The sequence below is a fragment of the Eulemur rufifrons genome, chromosome 16 (assembly GCF_041146395.1).
Source record: "Eulemur rufifrons isolate Redbay chromosome 16, OSU_ERuf_1, whole genome shotgun sequence".
Taxonomy (NCBI): Eukaryota; Metazoa; Chordata; class Mammalia; order Primates; family Lemuridae; genus Eulemur; species Eulemur rufifrons.
This window is the reverse complement of record NC_090998.1, coordinates 30099162-30121781: the sequence shown is the minus strand read 5'-3', so window position 1 is coordinate 30121781 and position 22620 is coordinate 30099162. Positions and strand designations below refer to the sequence as shown.

The window sequence follows — 22620 nt, the reverse complement described above, 5'->3', positions numbered from 1 at the left end:
CTCAGGCTGGTCTCAAACTCCTGACCTCAAACAATCCTCCCGCCTCAGCCTCCCAGAGTGCTAGGATTACAGGCGTGAGCCACTGCTCCCGGCCAGTGTATTGACTTTTGACAAAGGTTGAAAAGACATTTCACTGAAGAAGTGTTGGTCTTTTCAACAAGCAGTGCTGGAAAAATTTGATGGTGATGTGCAAAAATGAGTACTTTGAAAAAAACCAAAATAAATCATAGACCTAAATGTAAAACCTGAAGCTATAAAATTTCCAGAAGAAAACACAGAAGATAATTTTTGTGATCTCAGATTAGGCAAATATTTCTTAGTTTTGATACCAATATTAAGATAGAGGGGAAGAAATAGATTCCTCAAAATTAGAAACTTCTGCTCATTGATAGATAGTTAAGAGAATGAAAACACAAAGCCACGGAGTGATAGAAAATATTTTGTAAATAATATGTGATAAACGTCTTAGATATAGAATATATAAAGAACCCTCAAAACTTGGAAACAAGAAAACTAACAGCCCAATAAAAAGTAGCAAATGATATGAATGGACACTTCATCAAAGAAGATATGAGTACACAGATAGCAAATAGGCACAAGAAAATATGCTCAGCATCATTATTCGTTAAATCACAAAGTAATATTACTCTATACCTGTTATACTGGCTAAAATTTAAAAGACTAACAATAATAAGTGTTGACAAAGATGTGGAGCAACCAGATCTCTCATATACTGTTGTAAGAATGCAAAATAGTAAAACTATTTTGGAAAACAGTTTAGTAGTTTCTTAAAAAGTTGAACATACACATTCCAAATGATCCAGCTATTCCACTCCCAGCTATTTACCCCAAAGTAATGAAAGCATATGTCCACATAAAGACTTGTACATAAATGTTCATAGCAGTTTTATTGGAATAAGCCTAAATCTGGAAACAACTAAAGTGGCCACCAACTGGTGAATGGGTAAGCAATTTGTAGCACATCTATACAATGGAATACTATTCAGTTAAAAAAAAAAAAAGGGAGTGAACTATTAATGCACTCAACAACATGGATGAATGTCAGAAGAACTTGGCTGAGTGGAAGCAGCCAGACCCAAAATAGCACATGCTGTATGGTTCCACATATATAATTTAAAAAATTGCAAACTAATCTATAGTGCTATGAAGATCAGTCTTTGCCTAAAGGGTTGTTTTTATTAATGGTGGCAAAAGGATGCACTGATTACAAAAAGGACACGAGAAAACTTTTGGGTGATGTAATGGTTCTTTACTTTGTGGTGATGGCGTCACAGGGGTAGACGTGTGTCAAAATTTATCAAATAATACACTTTAAATTTCTGTAGTTTCTTATATATCAATTACACTTCAGTAAACTGGAAAAAATTAAGAAGTAATGGCCCCATGCGTTAAGGACTACTACTTTAAAGTTCTCAACTTTTCTCCCTTCAGTAGTCTTCTATAAAATAAAATTCTAGTTAGCTTAAAAAAAGACATCTATAACTTTCTCAAATTAATTTTGGGCAGCATAATAGAAATGCTTGGAGTTTTAGGACATTTCCAGATAGCAATAAACTACAGTTTAATTTGTACTAGGAAAAGAGAATTTCTTTATTGAAGGGGTGACAAGAGGTGTGTGGGGAGATCAGGAAAGGAAACAGGAGTGAAACAGGGGAAGTACACTCGACGGGGGGAAGCGGCGAGCCTGCCCCTACGCATTCTCACCCGCCACTCCACAGATTGTCTAGGCAGGTGGCCCCAGGTGGTTTAAAAGGTTACAAGGTAAGTCTGGCCCTCAACCACAAAAACTGCCCCTTCCTGAGTTAGCCCAGCCAGCTGGAAACTCCGCGCCTGGCGCATCAAATCCGGCGGACACCCGCCCCCTCTCTACCCTCCTCCTTCCAGCTGCGCCGCGTCTTGCTCACCGTCGCCCCCTGGCGGGGAGCGCCCCGGGACCCGCAGGCGCACGGGTGAGGCTGGAGGCAAGGTGCGGGTAATAAGGTCGCGGCAAAGGAGAGGCGCCGCGGCTAACTCCGGATGCTTTTGCCGCTTCTGCATCTTGGCACCCGTCCTGCTGCCCTGGAATGCAGCTCCCCAAACGAGGCGCTCACTCCGACTCCTCTCTGCTTTTATCCGTCCGGCTTCAGGTCTGGAGGGTGGTGGTCAGGGTAAGGGAGCTGCGTTATATGGTTGCGATCTCCCGTTTTCAGGTCAGAACTTCCATGCATTTGGAAACGAGGGACGCAGAAGAGCCTTGACTGTAGGAGCGTTTTCTCCGCTAGACCCCCAAGCTCCAAAGAACCGAGGGGAGACGGAATTCAGATTGCGCCCTTTGAAATCCCAAATTGTATTTTTTTCATCCACCTTACAGTCCACTTCCGCCCCCGATTGTCCCATATATTGATCTGCCACTCTGCCACCGCATAGCAAAGGTTGGAGATCGTCACTATATCCTTTCGTCTCCAACTTTTAAGTGGCGGAGGGTGGACGGTACAGGAGCGGGGGCCCAACTCATTTGCCTGAGGACACAGTGGGAGGGACCCCCGTGGGCTCCCAGGGTGAGGCGAGGACCCAGTGCGTGGTGGGGAGGGGTGGACTTACAATGGGACAGTTAGGAAGTGGCAGAGGCGCCCACACTTCCAGCTTCCAACCCAGGAGAGGAAACGGCGTGACTTTCCCGTCCACACCTGATTGACAGGAGGAAGGAGTCGCGGCCCAGGAGGCGGGTGTGGGCGTGTAGAGGCGGAGACAAAACCTAAATCGCACGCCTAGCGGACGCGGGCTTGCCCACCTAGACGGTAGGGGTCTACGTCTGGTGTCACCCGCCTCACCAGGCTGCCCGGTGGGTTGGCAGAGCCTGACGCCCAGAGCCAAGAGGGGATCACAGAGTGTGTCCTCCGCCGGGGCTGCTGCCTGCAAGGAGGGGGCAGGGCAGCGGGAGCCCCGCGCGCCACTTGCCCGGCAGCTTCAGCTTCACCCGGGACTGGCTGGCGGTTCCCTCGCGGCTCTGCGCGGAGGTCCGCCTCCTCCCTCCCGCCCCCTTCCCGCGCGCTGCCTCCGCCTCCTTCCCCTGCCTCCACCCTCACCCCCCATCCCAGTGTGACGGGAGCTAGGCTCCGAGCCCTCAGTCTGCCCGAGCTCTGGATGTGGGCGCCGGACAAGTGCAAGGCGCCCCCACCCAAGATGGACAGCCGCTACACCAGCACTGCGGGCATCGGGGACTTGAACCAGCTGAGTGCGGCCATCCCGGCCACGCGGGTGGAGGTGTCCGTGTCCTGCAGGTGAGGACGCAGCCCTTCCCCTCCCTCAGTCCTCTCTTCTGCGGGGTTGGTAGCACTGGGATAGCGCTCCGGGTACCACGCGGCTTTGCGCCGACGGGAAGTTGCGCGCTGTGTGGGAAACAACCCAGTCGTGGGGCTGGAGTTACCCCCCGATCGAGTGACACAGAGGGGGCAGCGGGAATTAGGAGCGAGACTTTTTATTTTCTTTCTGGGAAATGCTGTAAAAGTTGGCTGCGCTGTGACTCAGCTGCGGGAACCTCGGCCACCGCCCACTTTGCAAGCCCTTTTTACTTCCCAAATCTGAGCTGCATGGGTGGGTGATGACGGGAATCGAAGGGGACAGCAGTGCCAAAAGCGCTCGTGACCGCTGTGCGCAGCGGCCTGGGACTCCCTCTGCTAGGCGTGTGCAAAGCGGCTATTGCCACGGTTGGCTTCAGCCTCCGCAGCTTCCTCCCCACCTACTTCCTGGAGCCCTCCAGCCGGCTCCCCCCCACCCTTCCGGGCTTTTGCCTCGTGCCTGATAGGTAGACACTTGAGCTCCTGCTCTCCTTGCAGGCGAATCCATGCCTTACCTAAGATCTGGGAAGTCACGACTTTTTTTTGCGGTCAGACGCAAATGAGTGCTTACAACAGACTCTTAACCCGTCCAAGGGCTGTAAATTTCAAACTCCTTTTCCTCACGTTCTTTGGGTCAATTTCCCTGTAAATAAAGCAGCATAACTGCTGTACCCTAGATAATTTTGAGAAGGAGGTGGGTGGACTATGCTAAATTGGTACTGGCAGCCAATGGGCGAATGATGTTGATTTTGGAGCCCACTCCCTTGTTTGTACACTCTGGTCTGTCTCAGTGGAAATCTCGCTCATTTATCCGTTTTCGTCCCAAGATTGTTTTTATGCCCTCAAACCCTCCCTTTCCTTTCCTTAGCAAAACTTGCCTTGAAGAAATCTAATAAACTTGGGTAATCTTCGATGTACACAAACCCTGAAGTTAAAAATTTCACCAACTTTGATTTTATATTTTCACAAACTAAGCCTAAAGCCAGAGGAATGGATTTTTTTTTTTTTTTTTTTTTTTTTGGAAATTCAAGCACCAGCAACCCCAGTGGAGGTATTTGGGGACATGGGAATATGGGATAGCCTTTAGCTACCCCTGAGACTATCACCTGATTGCTTGCTTCCTCTTAAGGCTGATCTCAGACTGTGGGAATTATAACGCTGATAATGACAGCTAGCACTAAACTGTTGCCTTACTGCGCTCACTGCCGCTCACTTAAGTGCTGCCTGAGATTTCTGCAAATCGAACAAGTGAAGCTATATAGAAAACTCCTTTTAGACAATTTACTTTTCTTTCCTCTGAAGCTGGCTTGAATGCTAGAGGGAAGTTATTGGTATACATAGATAATACATAGCCAAAATTCCTACAATCACAGCATTTTCTAGAGTTCTTATTCTCTGTTCCACATCCTGCAAAGTCTGAACGGCATGTGGACGATACTTGGAATGAATATAACAGAATATTGTAAATCAAATCTAAATGTTCTATAATTTCTTTGGAGTGATGGGGAAATTATGCCTTAGCTGGTCATTCTGCCAGTAGAGTCCACATTTAACCACCTTTTTTTTTTTGGATGCTTGTTTGCTGTGGGGATGCTGAAGGCAATGGGCTTAAGCCAGTTTGTTTCAGTGTGCTACCTCAGACCCTGGAGATCTCCTTGCCTCAGCCTTTTTTTGTACCATTGCTTTGGCATCTTGTGTATAAGTTTTAAGATTTTAAATAAGAAAATAATCCTGAAAGAAAACTCAAATAGTGTTAAGCATCTTTACCGGAGCGACTGGTGCTTAGTCTCTTGTTTAATTGAGTTTCTCCTGACCCAACTTACCATTTACTTCTTGGTATGTTTGATGTAAAAGGCATCTTTTGGGCAAACAGAAACATAATTAAATTCCCAAGTTACTGCCTTTGCAATAAGGTCAGTAGTTCCTAAAAAGGTGGGTTAATTTTATTTGTATATTGTTGAGAATTGGGTCTCATAACCACAGGAGGTAGTGTAGTTTGGGCTTTGGCATCAGAGACCTGAGTACAAATTGTGGCTTTGTGATTTATTCTTGTTACCTTGCAGTAAGTTCTTACTTAGTTGATCTAAGCTTCCTGATCTCCAAAAAATGAGGCTAATCATGGCATTTAAGTTACATAGAGTGTTATCAGGGTTTAAAAAATGTGGAAAGTGCTCACACATTGCATGAAACAAAAGAATATTTTCAAAAATGTTAGCTATATTATAATACTGTAAATAGCATTTGTTGAATAAATGTATCAAATATGATTTAGTTATGGAATTCTGTAAATAGTCCCTCTCTTTTGAACTTTAATAAATTGGTTAAAGAAAACAGGGATACAACCAGCATTGGGATACCTGTTCCCTCTTTCTATTTCTTCTTTGATGTGCATAGAGAACACATTTTCTAGGATGTTTGTAGGGATTTCACTTAGCAACAAAGCACGATTGTAGGCCTCCCAGTCTTTCTATGGGTGAGCACAGCAAGGAATTCCCTTGCCTTACTGTATCAGAGACCTCTGATGGTTTGCTGGCACTTCAAAAACATCTCAGAATAAGATCTTTTTTTTTTTTTTTTTTTTTTTTTTGTATAACCTCCTTTCACTGTCCCCTATCATCAAAAGCTTTATGACAAAGTTTTCTTTTTTTCCCATTTATTTTTAATTTATATGTATTCATGGAGTACAAGTGCAATTTTGTTACACGGATTGCATTGTGGTAAAGTCAGGGTCTTCAGTGCATCTATCACTGAAGCAATGCACATTGTGTCTGTCAAGCAACCTCCCATCCTCCACCCCAGAGTTTCATCTTCCTTTTGGGGAAGGTAAGAAGGATCAACAATTACAGCTTGAAGCTAAATGTAATTCATGGAAATCATTTCGTCTACTCACTCACCAAGTGTCTGAGTGTGTTTTACGTGTCTAGGATTATGCTATGCTCCATGAGGAAGGCAAGAGAACGTCTCTTCTCTGAACATGTAAAATCTGGTTGGGAGATAAACATTACATAAGACATGGTAACGTAGGACTAAATTCAAAGATGAGGCTCATGCAGAAGGAGGAAAGGGATCATTGTGGAGCAGCAGACTGCTTGGAATATTTTACAAAGAGGAAATGGGACTGTAGCAGAGACAAGATGCATGGGTGCCATTTGGATTAGGGAAGGGGCAGTACACATGGAAATTTTGTAGTAGCTATGCACTTGGTGTGTTGGGGTGGTGACAAGTATACTTTTATAGCTGTATTTATTTCGAGGCAAGCTCCGACTATTTCATTTCCTTACTCTTTTGCCCATTATCTAGCTCTTGCATTCATTTTCCTTCATTATACAAATCTGTAGATTTTTAAGTTTACCTAATTAACTTACCATGTCTATGGCTGAAATGATACAACCTTAGAAAGATAAATGCACATAACATTTCCATTGTATTTTGAAAACAGATTAATATAGTATGAGGTGAAGTCGATGGGAAAAATAATACGCAGTAATGACCTGTTTTCCCTGGGGCCTTGGTTTATTGTGCTATTTTGGTGATTGTTGTCATTTTTGTCTGATTGAGAAATCGGTTTATCAATTATAAAAGCAGTGAGAGCATTGTGTATTTCTAGGCTTGGTATATTAGCTATCAAGTGCATATCCTTTCACAGCAATAATCCTGTAGTGGTGATAATAGTGGTTTTAAACACTAATGTGAAAGGAAGAATATGAAGTAGAAATTGATTGAGTGCCTACTTTGAGCGAAGCATTCTAGCAAGCCCTTCCTAACCTGGTGTAACTCTCTTGCCTCATATCCATTACTCCTCGCGTGAGCTCTGTGACTGGATATAGTCCAACAAACTGGTGCTTACTGTATGCCAAACTCATGCCAAATGAATATGGCTACAACACATGCACAAGAGGCACAGTCCCAAAGCATGTGTGCTTATCCTACTGGACCAAACTCTTTATGCCTCTGTGGCTATGCACACGCTACTCTCTGCCCTGAACATTCCTTCGTCCCTTGCTCTTCTCATCTGGATTAGGTTGTGCTCCTTCTTTAAAACTCAGGTCACACATCATCTGCTCTCATGACCCTTCCTTCAAGCTGGGTTTTTCTGTATTCCCGAAGTAGCTGGTATGTGCCAGTATCAAAGGTGTATTACAATTCTTGGTCTCTGTGTTCCCCTTGAGGGCAAATTTTGTCTGTTTCATGTCCATGTACTGTATTCTGAGCTTCTGAGCTTGATAGTTAATAAATGTTTGTTACTTGTAATTCTCTAACCGAATCATCTGATGTGGGGACGATGGTTTTCCTGTTAAAATATCACTCCTAGGTCCTATAGGCCCTGCGGTCCTCAACCCCCAGGCCATGGCCCAGTACCAGTTAGCCTTCTGTTAGGAACCTGGCCACGTACCATTGCCTGAGCTCCATGCCCTACCCCCCAGTCCGTGGAAAAATTATCTTCCATGAAACTGGTCCCTGGTGCCAAAAAGGTTGGGGACCATTGCTATAGCAGATTTATTGAATCAAAATCTCTGGGAATGAGACCCAGGAATCTGGACTTTTAATAGTTTACCATGTGCTGGTTATAGACACTAATATTTTTAATCTACTGGTTTGATAAGTAAGTGGCTCTGTGACTGTAGTCCTTTGATCTGTGTTAGGAATATGTGGCCACTAAGATATTAGGAGGATACTTTTTGATGGTATGCTGGAATTGGCTTAAATGGGCTTGAGACAGGAATTTATAAGCCATTTGTTAAATAAAGTGATTATTAAAAATTAAATTAGACAAACTTTAAGTTATATTAAAAACAACGTTAAGAAATACTCAAAGGTATCAGTTCTTAATTATTTTACTATATTTTCTATTAGCTATGGTCTTTGCCATCATCTATCCTCTGTCTTTTTTATCTATGTGGCGAAAATATTATGCAATGGTGTGTTACTGTTCTTCTCTTCCCAATCCATATACGTTACATTGGCAGATTGAAATCAGCCATAGTGGGAATATTTACACCATGGAAATTGGCGAACACTGCAAATCAAGGCTTGATTTATTGTTTTGTTATCTACACTTAAGAAAGTATGCTGTGGGAATCAGTTGGCTCTCTGGAATTTACAATAAAAAGTACTATGTATCTTATTATTTAAGATTGTGCGCTAAGCTCCTGTCCAACATATCAGTAAAATATACACACACATTCTGCTTTTTTCTTGAGAGTATGTTTTTAAATATATACTTGCTCATCACTGTTTATGGGCTTCTTGTAAAAGGTAAAGCATCATACAAAGGGAAATAATTATTGTTTGTCTTGGTCAATTCTGGCTGCTGTAACAAAGTACCATAGACTGGGTGGCCTATTAACAACAGAAACTTATTCCTCACAGTTCTGGAGGCTGGAAGTCCAAGATCAACGTGCCAGTATAGTAGAATTCTGGTGAGGGCCTTCTTCTAGGTTATAGGATGCTGACTTCTTGCTGTACTCTCACATGGCAGAAAGAGGTGAGAGAGCTCTCTTGGGGTCCTTTGATAAGGGCATTAATCCCATTCATAGGGACTTCATCTTCATGACCTAATCAACTCCCAGAGGCTGCAGCTCCTAATACCATTGCATTGGGGGTTAGGATTTCGGCATATGAATTTTGGAGAGATACAAACATGCAGTCCGTAACAGTGTTGTTAGGTTGCTGCTATTGGCAGTGGTAGTGTCAAGTTCAGCACTGTCTCTGGTTTTGCCTTTCTACTGGTCTAAGTGGGGTTGTGTGATTTTATAATCCATGAAAGGCTGTGGCAGCAAGTGCATTGTGGTTGAAATCTTATATCCTTTTTTAATTTCTCTCTCTTCTTATCATGTGGTCCTCTCCATGCTGTCTTTATTCTTCTCTTACTTTGAAGTTGTTTTCTTTTACCTATTTCTCTATCCACTGATGGCATATCCTTTGCAAGTTTACATGTTACAGTTCCAAATACACTTAGTGATTAACTGACCACCCGTGAAAGCAAATTCAGATTCCAAGAGAGAGAATCTAACAGGTACAACTGGAATTGGCTGGTTTTGAAGCAGATGCCTATGATGTTCTAATTATCTGTGATGAAAGAGAATCAAAATATTCAAACACAGTTGGGGGCTCTACCTTAGTCCACATTGGTTCATCTCTTAGGCACACTTTACCTTTGAAGTGATGTTTTGAACTGATAAATTATAATGTTACTGTAAGATAGGGATATTAGAATGCCTGTTCCACTGTTAATGAGGCACATGACAGGTAATCCGATGTGAAGTTGTGCACCATAACATCCTATTCTTCTGCAGTTCTTGCGATCCTGTGGTTCAAGACTATAGTCACTCCATAGTGCTTTTTTGGGCCATATTTAGGTTTGTCTTAGACCCAGAGTTTTAGGAAAATTTGTCCTAGGAGCATTTCCGAACTGTGATTTTGAAGTTTTAAATGTGAGAGTTGCCCAGGTATAACTTTTCAGAGAGATGCCTTAGAGTGGTTGCTTCATCAATATTTTGGTCTGCCTTGCATTTTTTAGCCTTTGGGGCCTGAAGGATTCTAACATAGGCTTGGAATGTGGAGAATGCTAGTCTAGAAGCCATTTACAAGGCCAGGCCCCACAGAGAGGGTGGTGACAACTGTGCTCCTTTAGGTGTGTCACTTTGTGATGTCATAGACAGAAGTCTGCATCTCCACTTGAGTTTATTCAAGGCAAAGAAGAAACACAATTCCTCTCAAAGGGATTTCATTCAGTTCTTAGCCTGTTTTTTCACTTGCTTATCAGAGCCAGTTTGGCTAAACCTTGAAGAACATGGGTGTGGGGTTAGATTAGCTCTTCCACTTAATGTCTCTGAAACCTTGGAAAGTTACTTAATCTCTCTGTTCCTCAATTGCCTCATCTGTAAAGTGGGGATAATAAGAGCCTCCATTACTTATATTTGTTTTGAAGGTTAAATAAGTTAATGCATGTAAATGAGTTAAAATACTGCTTATCACATTAGTTAAGGACTCAGCAATTATAATATAAAAGGATATAATACAAAAATAAAAATCACTATTCTGTTAAATTATGAGCAAATGAGTTCATTTCTCTCTCATTTATATCGCATTTGTAGTCTCTATGTATATACACATATATAATATGTAATGTTATATTAATATTGTGCATAGAATATAATTTGATATTCTATGCAATATATCTTCTGTACTTTTCTATTAATATTATATCATGAATATGTTGCTATCATTAGTCTTTTAAAACATAATCTTCCATGTCTGTGTAGTATTCTATTATATGGGTATACATATTTATTTAACTTACCTTATATTTTCCAAAATTTACTTCAGAAAGTTGCTATTCAAAACAATGCTAAAATTGAATTTTCTTATTCACATTTAACATCATCTCTGATTTTTTTCCTGGGGATGGTTTTCTAGAGCTGAAGTTATTAATAAGCTATCTTCTCAAGGGGATTTCAATGGCTTGTTTTGGTTATTTCCCCCTACGCCTATTCCCATTTAAGCAGATTCAAGGCTAAACTACAGGCTGCCCCTTTCTAAATACTGTTATTCCCATCAGAAAGTTGCATTTAGGGATTAACGAGCATTTGAGGCAGCAGAGTACAGCAACAAGAAAATGGAATTAGGAGTCAGATATCTTTAAATCCCATTTTTATACTTTTTTGGAATGTTATTTTGAGTAACTTGTTTCAACTTTTGGAATCTTATTTTCTAATCAGTAACATAGAAATGATTTAAAAACCAAATATTTAGTGTTGTTGGACAAATTAAGAGAAATAAAGTCTGTACAGTGCCCAGCACAATGCCTGTCACAGGAAAAGCGCTTCATAGCTGCCAATCTTATCCCAGTTTCTGAGGACTGTTTTACTGCATGGCATACAAGCAACATAGAAGAGGGTACCGGTGCTTTGGAAAAATTTACTGTCAATCTGGGGAGCCATAGGAACATAGAAACAAGGTGACAGTTACAAAACTGCCTGTCTTCCCAGGCTAAATAATTCAATGTGAAGTGGGTGTAGAATAAAACAGTGGTCAGAATAGTGTGGGTTTGGAAATGCACTCATTTTCTACAGATCCCCCCTCATAGGCCCACCCCCGCCAAGACACACAATTGGATGTGTGGATCTAGTGGGATTTGACAGGGAGGAAGTAGTCTACTATAATAAAGTTTTGGAACGAAAGAACATTCTAGCACCTTTATTGTATCTGACCAATAAAATGAAGGGGCTGACATTTATGATACGTCTTTCATGTTGGACATGTGATAAAACAGGTGTTGCAGTAGATGACAACATAGGCTGAAGGAGGACAAGCATTTATTGCCGATAATAAAATAAGGTGCATTTAGAGGGTACCTTGGCCCAGTAGCTGATGTTCACTGCCCGACACACAATACCTTATGCAAATTTACGACGTCCATCAGTGTTAATGCCTCTCCAGCCAGGAACATCAGCTACTAGACATTCTTTTTCAAATTGTGAAGTATTTTGTCAGGTTTATTCTATGAAGAATAATGCTCCAAACATTCTGAGAGACTCATGAATTGATTTCCTGAAACTCTGAAGAAACAAAATACATTGATAGTTCCTGGGAAATAGTTATATTTATTAGACAGTAAAGGATTTCAAATATAAGCTGTTTTAATGAAGCCATGGAACATGAAAGCTTTGGACATTTGCAATATATTTTATTTAAATTAATGTCAAAATCTAATTCTGTGTCACACAATGTGTAAAACACTTAACATGGGCTAATTCATTCAATCCTTACACCAATTCTATAAGACAGGAGATGTTACGTTCCATTTTACAGGTGAAATTGAGGTTCAGAGAGAGTTTAATTCGGTCTAAGTCATGCATCTCGTAAATGGCAAAGTTGAGTTTCTAATCCGTATGTGTCTAATTCTTAGCATGTGTTTATAACCACTAGCTATAGTCTGTCACTCTTCCATAAATTCTTTAAGCTAGGCTTGAAGGGTGGGCTCTTTTATGTCAAAATCGATGTGATAGTAAGGGAAAAGAAACTAACAAAGCTTGGGGACACAATTACAATAAATGATATCAACACTACTGTACCACAAAGGAAATATTTCTCTGGGTATGGGAATTACAGAATTCTTTTGTGTTTTTCTGTCCCCATTAGTGAGAGCTTTGAAGAGAGCAATTCAGAGTGGAGGCAGAAACTTTAATGATTGGATGTTTAATTTTCAAGTATTGATTCTTATCTTTTTCCTGATGCTCAGTTACCTAATGAAGCTATGGGAATTAAGTAATGAGAGGACCATTTAACTAGAAACGAGCAGGCAGGGTGAGATGAAAGCTAAATGCTGGAGAAAGGTGATGGACTGGGCAAATGAAAAGTAGAGAAAAATTAATTGAATTGACGATGTGACATTCGCATTTACCAGTGGAGCTGAGAAATGACCTCAGGCTCTACCATTTCCGTCCCTTGCTTTCTTAATAATGGGGAAGTCACCATTTAACTTGCTAGCTTTTCAGTAATACTTAATCGCAGAGTTTCCCTTCACGGCAAACTTGTTCTTCAGAATTCCATGTAAATAAAATAATTACTTAGTTATTGAAACTGTTAGCACATTATTCTGAGCTGTATGAATTGTGACATGACTTCGTAAAAGTCAGTATTTTTTACCTTGCTAATTAGCCGTGCACTCTCTCTATATATAAATGTAAAATAAGTAACAAGTGACACATTAATTTTATTAAGAATGATCTCAAATGTCAGAGAGTGTAATGAACCAGAGATATGATTATAATTGCCATAACGGGTTGAAACCAACACATTTCTCAGCCTTAGTTGGCATAATAGTGGTTTTATAACCATTTTGAGATGTGTTTTACTGTTTATCACTGCCTACAGGCCCCTGTTATTACATCATCTCAATGTGTATAACTCCGTGAGCATTTTTACAAATCTATCTAAGTGGACTCCTATAAAAAGAGTATCAAATTATTTGTGGTTTTCTAGGTAATTGAAAGTAACTTAATAATTCTTCTTTAATGTCTTCAATAGGTTTTCATGGTTCCCAGCTATAAGCAAAGAATATGAAAGAGAGCTAGAGTGAGGGCAAGTGAGCCAGACTAAAAGATACTTGAGAGCTACACCAGAATAATAACTTTGTTTACTAAATCCATCTAAATTACCTACTATTTGGACATAGCTTATCATCGGACTTAATTTGATATCCCTACTTTCAAACTAATTGTGGAAGCAGAGATATTAGAAAGTTTATTACAATTGATTTTTATGTCAGTGGTTTCATCCAAAGCCTCTTTGTAGGCATTGGGAAAAGGAGGCATAATCAATATATAGTTATTAGTGAACTCTTCTCTTAATTGGTAACTTAAATTAGTGAATTTAAAAATAATTTTTTGAGACAAGTTTGAAATCTACTACTTAAAGGATGATTGATTTTTAACTCAAGATTTTTCTTATAATGATTTCAGTTTGTTCCACTTAAATCACATTGTCATTGGAATGCCATTTATATGGCATCTTGCTTCCTTATGGAATACTCCAGCAAAGTGTGGTGTAAGATCCCTGAGCTTTCATTCTGTTTCTGACACTAGCGCTGTGGCCTTTGATAATCATGCCATTTCTCTGGATCTTAGTTCCTATAGGAAGTTTGGGTCCCTGGTCTAGATGAGCTGTGATGTTACTTGGAGCTTTATAATTCTATGATAGGAGAAGCGGTATGTTGAAAAGAAATGTAGGCATGCTCCAATTTAAGGAAGTCTTGTGATTATCATTGCCCATTTGCAAACTAGCTAAACCAGGTTTAACTCATGTATGTAATAAAACAGACAAAAAGGGATGTTTTACCTTTCAAAACATTTATCTTAGAATACTTTATTTTTATTTTTTTAATTTAATTTTTTTACTTCAAAAAATTTAGAATGTGCAAGTGGTTTTTTGTTATGTGGATAAATTGTATTATGCTGGAGTCAGGGCTCTTAGTGTACCTGTTACCAGAATAGTGTACATTGTCCTGGACAGGTACATTTTTAGCCTTTACCTTCTTCTCCTCCTCCCCGCTTCTTAGTTTGCAGTGTCCATTACTGCTCTTTATGACCACCTATATCTTTCATTTAGCTCCCACTTAAAAATGAGAACATATTTTTCTATTCCTGAAATACTTCACTTAGGATAATGGTCTCCAGTTCCATCCAAATTGCTGCAAAAGAATTATTTCATTCCTTTTTATGGCTGAGTAGTACTCCACGGTGTACATTTTCTTAATCCACTCATGAATTGATGGGCATTTAGTTTTATTCCATAACATTGCTATTGTACAGTGATAAACATTCAGGTACAGGTGTCTTTTTTATAAAATGACTTCTTTTCCGTTGGGTAGATACCCAGTAGTGGGATTGCTGGATTGAATGGTAAGTGTCTACTTTTAGTTCTTCAAGGAATCTCCATACTGCTTTCCATAGCTCTTGTACTGGTTTACATTCCCACCAAAGTGTATAAATGTTCCCTGTTCATTGCAACTGTGCAAGTATCTATTATTTCTTGATTTTCTAATAACAGCCATTCTGACAGGAGTAAGGTGGTATGTCATCGTTGTTTTAATTTGCATTTTCCTGATAATTAGTGATGTTGAGCATTTTCCATATATTTCTTGGCCATTTGCCTTTCTTCTTTTGAGAAGAGTCTGTTCATATCTTTTGCCCACTTTTTGATAGAGTTGTTTGTTCTTGATGATTTGTTTTTTTTCTTTGTAGCTTCTGGATACTAGCCCTTTGTCAGATGTATAGTTTGTGAATATTTTCTCCAGGCTGTCTGTTTACTCTGTTGATTATTTCCTTTGCTGTGCAGAAACTTTTTAGTTTAATTAAGTGACATCATTTATCTTAGGACATATTTTAAATAGACAGTTCCTCTATTGATGAATACATTTTAGTATATTTAAAATGATACTGATTTACAAATTTTAATCAGATACCTTTTAAAATAATACGCATATGGAGTAAAATGATACATAGTACTATTTAATGAATAGCTTTCGGACCATTGAAAATTATTTTACCTTTGAATTTTCTTTTTTAATAAAAGGAAGTGAATGAAGAAAAAGTAATAGGGAAAAGTATAGTATTATTGTATATTTAGGAAACCTTAATTCCTCCAACACAATATAACCTTCTTGCCATATTACACATGATTTTCTAGACAGACTCTTAAGCCTTAGTGTGACAATTTCGAGACTCTGCAAACTTAGGCCCTAATTCTAGTGTCTGAATATTTTTTTAAAGAATATTATGGCAGATTATTTCTAATGCGAAGCACTTGCTATTTCGAAGTCCTCATTTTACTTAATATTCTCCCAAAGGGATGTGAAATTCTGCTGTTGCTGTTCTAGTTTTTCCTCTCAACAGGAATCTGCAGCAAGCTTTGTTCATGGAAATGAACAGTGTTTGATATTAATAGATATCTGTGCCTTTCACATAATTTACTTTTATAATGTTAGTTTTTAATTATTATTTATGTCTCTGTGACAAATCAGAGTTTAGAGTAGAGATGTCAAATGGATTCAATCTTGTGTGTTAATCCTGATCACTTGTTACTCAGTGTAGGCTGCCTGAAGTACTGGCTGGAAGGATTTGGGGGACACATGGGCTTTGTGGAGAAGAGCTGACATTTGGAATAAAGTAAACCAACACTATGTGGCACATTTGCTGTTCCTTCTCTATCACTGTAACCCCTGACTTACTATATATCATAAACCTTATGAATGGTTTTAGCACTTTCTTTTTAAATCACCTTCCTAGTCCCTGAGCCTTGTTTATTCCATTCTCTAAAGTGTCCGTCACCTCCTTTCCATTTCTGTTGCCACCACTTCGGTTCAGAAAGTTGTCATTTTCCCCCAGACTATTGAAATGTTCCCTGAATTATTCTCTGTGACTCTAAAATTAACTTCTTTGGTCCATTTTTCACATGTTTTGTAGTTAGCTTCCTAAACAAAGGTTGAATTGGGTGATTTTTCCTTTTGCAGAAACTTCCGATGCTTCAATGTTTACAAAATAAACCTGGCATGGTGTTCATCGTATGTCCTCATCCTGCCCAGACACCCCTTTCCAGTCTCATCTCAGACAGGGACACTCTAGCCAAAGTGGAGTACTTGCTAATCCACAAACTTCTTATGTATATTCCCACTTCCCACCATTGGTGGTACTTTCCTACAGCTTGAAAAGGTTTCACCCCATTTCTATGTCTGTCCTTGGTTGGTTGTCAAGGTTTACCCGACTTATGACAACCCGTGATGTTTCATGAGATTCCTGCAACCCATGATGTTTCACCAGATTCGTTAGGTTAATTGTTGTTCCTTCCTTTGAGTTTCCACACCATATTTCTTTTACAGTTCTTTTATTTTATTCTGATTTAAGGTTATTTAGGTTTTTACATGTCTGTCTCCCCAGCCAAGTTTAAAAGTGCCTATTTGTTTTACCATTGATTATTACAAAATGTAACTTTGTGCTTTGCACATAAAATATTTTCAATAAATGTTTGCCTCTTAGTAGACAGATTGGAAGAATAAACTTGTACACCTCTGAATTTGAGTATGTTTAGACTTTTAAAAATAGATAGTTTATATATATAGTAAGAATATTATGATTTTACCATTACAATTTAATAAAAATATAAGTATTTAACCGTAGTTTATATAGTGTTCTACAAAGTTTATTTGTGAAGAATTGAGAAACAAACAATTTTGAGTTAACTTATGTTGTCTACAAGCAGAGCAAAACTAGTTTTAGAAGTGGACACAGGGCCGGGCTTGGTGGCTCATGCCTGTAATCCTAGCACTCTGGGAGGCTGAGGCGGGTGGATCGTTTGAGCTCAGGAGTTCGAGACCAGCCTGAGCAAGGGAGAGACCCTGTCTCTACTAAAAATAGAAAGAAATTAGTTGGACAACTAAAAATATATAGAAAAAATTATCTGGGCATGGTGGCGCATGCCTGTAGTCCAGCTACTTGGGAGGCTGAGGCAGGAGGATTACTTGAGCCCAGGAGTTTGAGGTTGCTGTGAGCTAGGCTGATGCCCCAGCACTCTAGCCCAGGCAACAGAGTGAGACTCTGTCTCAAAAAAAAAAAAAAAAAAAAAAAGAAGTGGAAACAGTGCCTTCTAAATACTAACAGATGATTTTCTTATTTAATCTGGGGTGAATATAATACAAAAAAGAGAAGCAATAGAATTTGCGTGTATGATATCCTATGTTACATGTCTAAATAGGAAAATAAATGAACAAATCTTTTATCTAAAAAGGGTCTTGTCTTGGGGAAAAATATTTCTAATAAATTACTTGGTGAACTGATAAAATTCAGTGACACATAATGGTTTCACTTGGTTATCATCTAGGGTAAGGAGAGCTGTTTGGTGGTCTGGCTTCTTGAGGAAGCAGTGAGCTACTTATGTGCTAATGCCCTTTTTTCCAGACCCTGTGTATTTGTTCCACCAATTTTAATTTTGGGCCACAAAGTACAAAACAAAATTTTAGAAAAGCCAAAATCCAACTATAAAAAAAAGTGTCAATAATGAGAATATAGAAGAGGCAACAATGCCTTCTACAAAAAAGGAAAGCACAGAACTTGTTTTCAAGTGCATAAGTAAAAAATGAGCAAGTTTACTTGAGTCACTATCCATAAATCATGTCATTTCTTACACTTGTGTGGCTATCAAGTTTTCTTGGATTGTCTAAGTAATTTCCTAAGTGCTTCTAACACAGCTGAAGTATCTAAGTGCTCAATTGATTATATTTAGCCTAAAATGTTGTCATGACTGATTACATCAGGTTTTTCTGGAGACACGAACCTCATTAATGGCAATAACTAGGAAATTAGAAAAAACGAAAATTATAAAGCCACTTTGTTTCAATGAGGGCAATAAATGGGTAAAGTACTTCAATACAAGGCGATGATGATGATGATGATAATGACTGATGAACAATTCCCAGCACATATATAAAATGCTGTGATTTAAAAAATGCAATTATTGTGTGGTTGTATCATTTGCATTCAGGGAGCATGATCTAAACCAGCTATTCTCAACAAGGGGTGTCATTAGAATTGCCTCAGATTTTCTATCCTATAGGCACTCCTGAAAATTCCAGTTTGCTTCGCTATAAAGGACTAAGTCCTCCCTACCATTTTCTCTGTGCCCTCAATACCCCAGTAAAATTTCTGCCATTTGAGCCTCAAGCCCTGACCTCCTGTTTCTTCTGCTTCCATATCATCTCTTTAACACGGCTGACGGTTCTGCTGACTAGGTTCGGACCAGTCTGACCTTTGCAGAGATCAAGTTCCTTGACTCTTCCAACCTCACATCTTACTCTGGCCAACCCCCTTCCTCCTCTCCATGAACCCTGTACATTGGGTTGGTAGAGGCCCACTCCAAAAGGACAAGTACCACCATACTCTACTTTCTTTTTTAAAACCCTTAATTGCCTATCTAATAAGTCCATCAGGATCCTCCAAACCCTGACCTAATTTTTCAGCCTCATCTCTTTCTCTTTGTGTCCCACCACCCTCTCCTGCTCCACTGTTCCCTCTAAGCTCTCTCATAAACTCTCAGCCATTTCAGATCATTTGCATTTCCTGAGAAAACCATGATGGGCACACCTGGGTTCTCTGTGGTGGGAATAGTTCTGCTTCATGTTGGTATCTCACCCGATGGACTCTACTGAGTCCAAGCAACACTCTTACTATGAAGACTTTTCCTGATCCTTCAGATAGAATTAACTACTCCTCCCTTTCTCTAATCTGTAATAAATTCATTATACATATTCCACAGTTCACTGCACATATTTGTTTACCAATCTGCCCCTTAATGGAATATAAATTATCTAGGGCCTGGATGGAGCCCATGTGCTCATATCACAGTCTGTAACACCAAATACTTTTTCTGGCACTTAGTAAGTTAGTGCTTATTGAATAAACATTTGAATGAATGTCAGACAGCTATTAAAATCTACGTGCTCACAGGAAAGTGACTGTCTCATTCACCTTTGTATTCCACTTAGTTTCTAGTCCAGTGTCTTGCATATAGAAAGTGCTTAATAATTATACGTTAAATATATAGCTGAAGAAAGGAAAGTGGAACGTCTGAGATGAAAATATAAACCATGAATCATGAACCATGACTGGAAGACATAAAGGCAAGAAAGGGTATAGTATCAGCTGAGTTATAAAAACCAATTGTATAATGGCAGGATGAAGGAGACATGGCCAAGCAACTGCCTATGCCTATTGCATTGTTATTTTTTATGATTTGTATGTATCAAAGGTTCATAGTTGCTACTGAGGATTTTTTTCTTGTTGTTTTGTTTGTTTGTTTTTGTTTTGTTTTGTTTTTAGACCTAGATGAGAGCCTTTGAGTCAGGGGCACATTTCTTGTTTAATCACCTGTGATGGGGATGACAGATAAATATTAGAAAATTATTTTCATTGTCCCTATCTCAGCTGGCCATTTATGCTTAACTACAAATTCCCATTCCAGATTAGTTCCTGCTTTTGTTTAAATTCTGTTGTTGAGTCTGCAAAGCCCAGATTGCTCTTAGGTACATTTGAATTGTTCAATGATCCAAAGAAATTACAGAATATATTGCTTAAAATCTGGAGGAAGAAAAAAAACCCTGCCAAATCTAGACTTACCTTTGATAGACGGATTATCGTTCTCATTGGCATTGCCTGTGTTTTGATTTGCAAATCTTAAAGACAGCTGACTCAAGACAACCCTGCACAGGTAAAGACTTTCTTTTGAAATGTTGAAATGTTGAAATGTTGAGCCTGAGGATGAATGACTTTTCCCCCTTTGTAGAAGCAACATATTAATTACCAGGTAATAGACAAAGAAATAAAAAAGTAAGGAAACCTAGTCATATGGTCAAATCATAAAAAGTCATATATATAAAAAATAATGAATGCAACAGGAATAGGCAGTTGTGTAGCCATGTCTCCTTCATCCTGCCTTTATGCAGTATTTTGGGAGTGGTGCTTGGAAGGCAGTGACATCTGAGCTGATGTTGGGTGGAGGGGGATTAACATCCAGCTTTCTACTTCATGGTGATTTGCGGACCCATCACAACCATCAGTTCTTGCTTCTTGGACCTGTGATCCATCGCATTCACTCTGGGAAAAGCAGTAAACCCTAAAAGAGTACGGATCCAGCTAACTGTATAAAATATGTGAAAGCTCATTGCCCATTTAGCTGTTAGCAAGCGAGTTGAAATGAAATGTGGTTACTGCTTTTAGAATGGGCAGGAAGAAGGATTTAGAAAAATGATGTGTAATCTCAAGTGTTACAACATAACTAGGGAAATGGGATAATGTATTAGGGGCAGAGTAAAAGTTTAGAGCTAGGAATATCTGGATTTAAACTGCAGCTCCATACATTACCAGCTATGAGAGTTCAGATAAGTTAGTATATCTCTTTGTGCTTCTGTTTATAAATGGGGAGAAATTCCTTCTGATACAGTTGTATGAGGATTGTATGAGATAAGATCAATAAAGTGTTTTTAAAATTCCTGTTCCTTTGCAAGGGACTCTTATTTTTATACTGGCATTCAGCTGAAATAGTTGGAAAACAGTGGATCACATCATGAAGGTAGTGAAGGCTCTCTAAAGAAAAAAATCTGTAATTTTTAGAAAAGTGCTACATGGTGGTTGTAAAAATATACAGAAAAACAAAGCAAACCGTGTTGAAAAGAACAGAAGAGAAAGTACAAATCATCCCAGCTCCCTAACCCAGTGATAGGTCATGCCAAGTAGATATCTCTCTGCATTTTTTAGATATATATAAAGCATATTTTCATTCATATTCATGGTACAATGATTTAGATAAGATGGAAGTCCAGTTTTTTCCTTGGATTTCCACTCCAGATATTAATACCTGAACCTGACTTCCTGTTTGCAGGCCTTGTGTCCCCTGACTGGAGAGCACCTCTCCAAGTGAATGACCTCAATTGTGAGCTCAGTAAACCCCTTTTCCTTTCTATCTGCCTCCATGGAGCCCTCACCGCTGTTCTTAAAGTGTCATTGTTGACAATGCCACTGGGAAGCTGCAGTAATGACCTATTGCTGCAGGCCTGGCATGAGGTCTTGCTGCCTGCTGTCCCTGCTGTCTCTGTAACACAGCTCATTGCCTCCTGGTGCTTGTCTTTCTTGATTTACCAGACCTTCGTGGTTCTACATGGTCCCTCCAGGGTCATTTCTAGTCAAGAGTCCTCCTTAGTAAAAACTCTCTGGACACATTGCCAGTTCTTTAAATCCATGTATTCACAGCTTTTTGACACCCCACACAGTTCCAGGTTCCAGATTGTCTGGGCCGGGGCCTTGTGTTTGAATCTGGTTTTCCAATGTGAGCTCCACCCTCTTTTGGAAACAGGTTCTTCTCAGGGGCTCCTATTGTATTTTCCTTCCATCAGACCCCAGCTGGGGCCAACAGTGCACCTGCAAAATACATCATATTTTCCCAGGAGGCTCTTTGGCCCCTACGATTTCATGGAGGCAAATAGGAAGTAGGAGGAGCAGCATTACCCACTTAGCCTAAGGCTCACATTGTATCTCTCCTTTCTTCGATAAAGTAAACTCATTGAGGTCTGGGCTTTTCTGTTCTTACACAGTGCTCTGTATTTAGTGCCTAGAACAATGCCTGGCACATAATAGATGTCCAATAAATATGTGTTGAAAGAAAGAATGAATGAATATTTTTCAATGAACAAGAACTTTCTCCTTGATCACAATAATTACTTCACTTGGTTTAGGGCTTTACACAATGACTCTACATTCTTCTGTTTGCCTTTTCCCCTAGATATTTTTTCTAGTGTTTACTGTATGCTGAGTGTTGTTCTAAGTGCTATTTACAAACTCATTTACTCTTTAAACAACTCTCTGAGGTAGATAAGATTATCATCTCCTTTTTTTACAGATAAGAAAACTGAGTCATGGAGACTTTTAGGTTACACAGCTAGTAAGTGGTAGAACTGGTGGCTCCCAAGTCTATAATTGTAATGACTGTATTCTGCTTTCTCTTCAATGCTAAATTATCGCTTAAATGGTTCACGACATTAATTTGATTGGAATATAATCTTTTTAATCAGTCTTCCCTTGATGACTATTTCATTTTTCCCAAGGTTTCTTAATTATAAGCAACAGGGTTATAATCATATAATTATAATACATATTATATATAATATAAAATTATATAAATGAGAAAAATATCATTGTGTAGACATCTTTTTTACTCCTATGCTTGAAATCCTAGA

General features: G+C 39.3%; 1 protein-coding gene across 3 annotated transcripts in view; it reads left to right on the top strand.

The window, feature by feature from the left end:
* Positions 1 to 3061: 3061 nt before the first annotated feature.
* Positions 3062 to 22620, top strand: part of CPNE8 (copine 8) — a 228374-nt gene continuing 208815 nt past the window's right edge. For all 3 annotated transcript variants that reach the window (XM_069489292.1, XM_069489289.1, XM_069489290.1), the window contains exon 1: positions 3062 to 3281. In XM_069489292.1, coding sequence (XP_069345393.1) covers positions 3145 to 3281 — 137 coding nt within the window. In that variant the 5' untranslated portion in view covers positions 3062 to 3144. The remainder of the gene's footprint in view (positions 3282 to 22620) is intronic.